The sequence below is a fragment of the Austrofundulus limnaeus genome, unplaced genomic scaffold (assembly GCF_001266775.1).
Source record: "Austrofundulus limnaeus strain Quisiro unplaced genomic scaffold, Austrofundulus_limnaeus-1.0 Scaffold1979, whole genome shotgun sequence".
Classification (NCBI taxonomy): Eukaryota; Metazoa; Chordata; class Actinopteri; order Cyprinodontiformes; family Rivulidae; genus Austrofundulus; species Austrofundulus limnaeus.
In genome coordinates, this window is record NW_013954381.1 from 31,166 (window position 1) to 35,027 (window position 3,862).

A 3,862-nucleotide genomic window follows, 5' to 3' on the forward strand; every position below is an offset into this window, starting at 1 on the left:
TTTTTTCAGTGCAGATACCAAAATGATTGTATAAATGTTTCATAACTTTCACACTATTAAGGTCGTTTTTTTCCTCCGTACGTTTTTCAGCCTCTAACTTGTTCCGCAATTTTTGTGCTATTTCAACAATTCATGCATCAAAACGTTCGGCTCGTTTATGACAATCCTGCTATGACTTTTGGTATTTCAGCTGTTTTTACTTTTTCAGATATTTCACTTTTTAGCCACTTTTTTTTGCCATTGAAAATGAATGGAGCTGTTTTCAACATCCTTAAAATCCTTTAAAATGTTTCTAAATCTTTACAGAACCACACGTTTTGTTCTGGTTCTGCTCTTTCTAACTTCCTTGGGCTAATTTTCGCGACTTTTTTGTGCTTTTTTCTGCTAATTTGGRCTAATTCTGCTTCTTACAGGTGYCTTCAGCTATTTTCAGCTATTTGCTGCAGCTTAGCTTGATGTTGTTAGCTTAAATTAAACATATAGTTTTTGTAGCATTATAACCTTTTCTGTTAAGTTCTGCAACCTTGCTCTTTATGCTGGTTAAAGAATTTCCAGCAACTTTTTAGCCTTTTTACTGAACATTTCAGCTGTTTTAGCTATTTTACAACAAATTGTCACTTTTTTATACTTTTATACAATATTTTTCTGCTAATTAAATATTTATACAACACTTTGACTATTTCAGTGCTAATTACAGYTTGAGGTTGCTACATTTAGCTTATTTTATGCTAATTTTAGCATTTTTTGTTGTCTGCTTTTTGCAATTCTTTGGCTTTTTTCTACTATTTGTGCTTTTTTCTGCAAATTTGTGCTACTTATGCTTCTTACTGATGTTTTCTGATTTATTGAGCAATTTTAGCCTTTCAGTTATACATTTTCTCCTTTTTACTGTTTTTCTGTAAAATTTGGCTTTTTTATTTCTTTTTGCTTTTAAAATTTAACTCATATTAACATGTTTGCTATTAAATATTTTCAGCTCAATTTCAGCAACTTTCAGCTTAAGTTTTCAGCATGAAGCATTCACGCGGGAATTGCAATTTCTTATTATTATTACTATTATCATTATTATTGTTTTTGTTGTTTCTGAAATTTCAGATATTCTGAAGCTTTTCAGGCATTTAAATAAAAAATATCTCCAACAACGACAGAAGAACAAACCTTTACTTCTCGATGGTAGGAATTCTCCTGCACAATAAAGAGATAAAACATAGTTAGCACAAAAAAGAAAAAAAGTTCACTTAATTAAATCTGTTAAAACCGAGTGAGAATTAAAGTTAGACTAGATTGTTAAAATATAAACTATAACCCGTGTCAGTAAAGTTAGATGTTTTAGTCTAATATCTGGAGCTTCAGAAGGAACAGTTTTGTGTTCATTCGGGTCTTGGACCAGATCTTCACCTCACAGAGCAGAGGACCAAGTCCACGTCTGGAGAAGTAATCTGAGCCTGTTCCGAGCTGGTTCTCATCGTGGACTCCTTGTCTCTGGTCCTGGTTGTGATGTTCATGAGCAGAAGTCAGGACKGGGTTGGGTCTTGTGTGAAAAGAAAGTGTCGGCTCTTTAAAKGTTGAGCTGGTTCTGAAAGAGGTGCAATGCTGCCTTCAGGTCTGAGGGGAGTCTTCATCGGGAGGCCCGGCTCAGAGAGTCTGAGGAGCTCCATCATCCGGGAGGAGCTTGCATGAAGTAGAGCTGCTGCAGGGGATTCTGTTGTTATCAGTCCATGAAATGGACGTTATTAGGTGTTATCAGTCCCATACAATGGCTTCAGAGGGTCCCTACTGTGCCTTCTAGGCTTCAGAGGGTCCCTACTGTGCCTTCTAGGCTTCAGACTGTCCCGACAGTGCCCCCTAGTGGGTTAATATAGCAATGACAATGAATGTGTAAATAACCAAAAGAAAGTGTAAAAAAATTTCGTGTCCATGTTTGTCTCAAACCCTGGTCTCCCGCTCTCTGGTCCGACACTACCCATTGCCCTATTGGAAGGCCACAATATACAACCGTTGGAGGGCGGTGTCTTTAGCGCTAACCATGTCATTTGCTCTAAAGTTGACCTTGGTGGCTTTAAGCCTCATATTAACCAGATAGTGGTTTTATGCCTCACATTAACCAGTTTTTTTATGCCTCATACTAACCAGCTGATAATCTGAAGCCATTCTGTGGGACGGGGAACCTGCTAACCGGCACAGACTGGACATTCTGAAGCCATTCTAGGGGACTGATAACGCCTAATAACATCCATTTCATGGATGATAACATCCGAAGCGGGTGRCTGCTGCTCCTCCACATGGAATGGAGTCCCATGAGGTGGTTCTGGTATCTGATTGGACGCCTCCCTTTAGAGTTTTCAGACACGCCTCCTGAGGAGACCTCAAGTAAGACCCAGAGCTAAACTGGTAGGATTATAAATCCTCTCTGGAACTGAGAACTTCCTCCATGAAGCTGAAAAGTTAAGAAGAAGGAGGTCCGGTCCTCAAACAGCAGAAAATAAAGGATAAATAAAACGAAATATTCTGTTGGATGTTAGTGGAGCGTTATGGGATAAAGGTCTTCACTCCCTGAAACACAGAATAAATACCTCTGTCCCCCTCGTCTTCCTCCTCCTCCTCCAACCATGTTGAATCTTAGAGATGATTCATAAATTTTAAAGAGGTTCAAATCCAACAGTTTGTTAGTTTTTTGGCTGTATCAATTTTTTTTATTACCGTTAAGTTTTCTTTTGTTGTAACAAAGTGCAACAAAAAGCAGTACAAACCTTTTTTCCTCACGGCGTAAAGATTTCCTGGAGAKGATGAGAAAAATAAATGACTGAACAGGAATTTGCTGTAATTCCAACACTTACGTGATAAATTAGAGCTTTTCAGACTCATTTAAAACACATTTTGTGTGTTTGTTACCGTCTTCCTCCTCAGGAGCAATCAGACTGGCAGCAAAATGAAATATGGACGAGATGAAGTTTGAGGATTCGTCCACAGCATCGTTCATGGCCTTCATGGGGTCTGAGCTGATTTTACTGATGCTTCCTGCAGCAATGAGAACAAAAAAACACAAGATAAGATCTTTTAAGTTCATTTAAATGGTCCTTGTGGATTTTTCAAGCACAATAATTCCAACTGAAAGGGGGTAATGTGTTTGAGAAGATTTAATCTGGATTTCAGGAGCTGGTTGTTCAATTAAATGGTTACCCACCTTTCAGTTTCACCATCTAAAGGAGCATTCATTAAAAAATGCTGCGCAAAAAGCTTTTTACAAGCTGACCCTCAATCATCAGATCTTCGTTCTAAAGTTTTTGTCCATTTGAAAAGCTTGAACAGCTCAGTATCTGTTGATTTATAGGTAATAAGCTTACGTTCAATAAATCCAGTAAAGTTTGATGAAAGAGGGTTTATGTTGCCAGTGCATCCAAATATTATTCATTTATGATTTTCAGTTTTTACACACATTTTATTTTTACTGCAACATTTCTGCCACATTACAACGTCTTATACGGTACTTATATAAAGTTTGTCCAACAATTAAAAAAAACTTTGCTGTATGAACTTATACGCAGTGGTGGGCAGCGCTAATCCAAAAATTAGCTCCGCAATTTCTAAAGCGCTTAAGAAAATATTTAKGTCCGCAGAACGTTTATGCCATAGAAAAACTAGCAGAAGCTAATTTTAAAGTGCAAGTTCAATTTGACACTTACTAGCTGGCGATAATTCATATACAATATACTGTATGTACAACACTGCCAACTAGTGGTGTATGAACACTTTTACAGCTTAATTCTACAACCGCCGATTGCTGGGGATGTGATTTCCTGAAACAGACCTTTAGCTCCTGGAGTAAAAATTAAAAAGTTGTTGAGGATTGCTAGTTCGGCTG

At 37.6% G+C, this 3,862-nt stretch overlaps 1 protein-coding gene across 1 annotated transcript in view; it reads right to left on the reverse strand.

Moving 5' to 3' along the window:
* Window positions 1-3,018, reverse strand: part of LOC106536799 (triadin) — a gene marked incomplete at its 5' end in the record, with an annotated part of 3,694 nt that extends 676 nt beyond the window's left edge. Inside the window, 3 exon segments of the mRNA XM_014034124.1 lie at window positions 1,159-1,185; window positions 2,751-2,777; window positions 2,893-3,018. Coding sequence (XP_013889578.1) covers window positions 1,159-1,185; window positions 2,751-2,777; window positions 2,893-3,018 — 180 coding nt within the window.
* Between the last annotated feature and the right edge of the window lie 844 nt (window positions 3,019-3,862).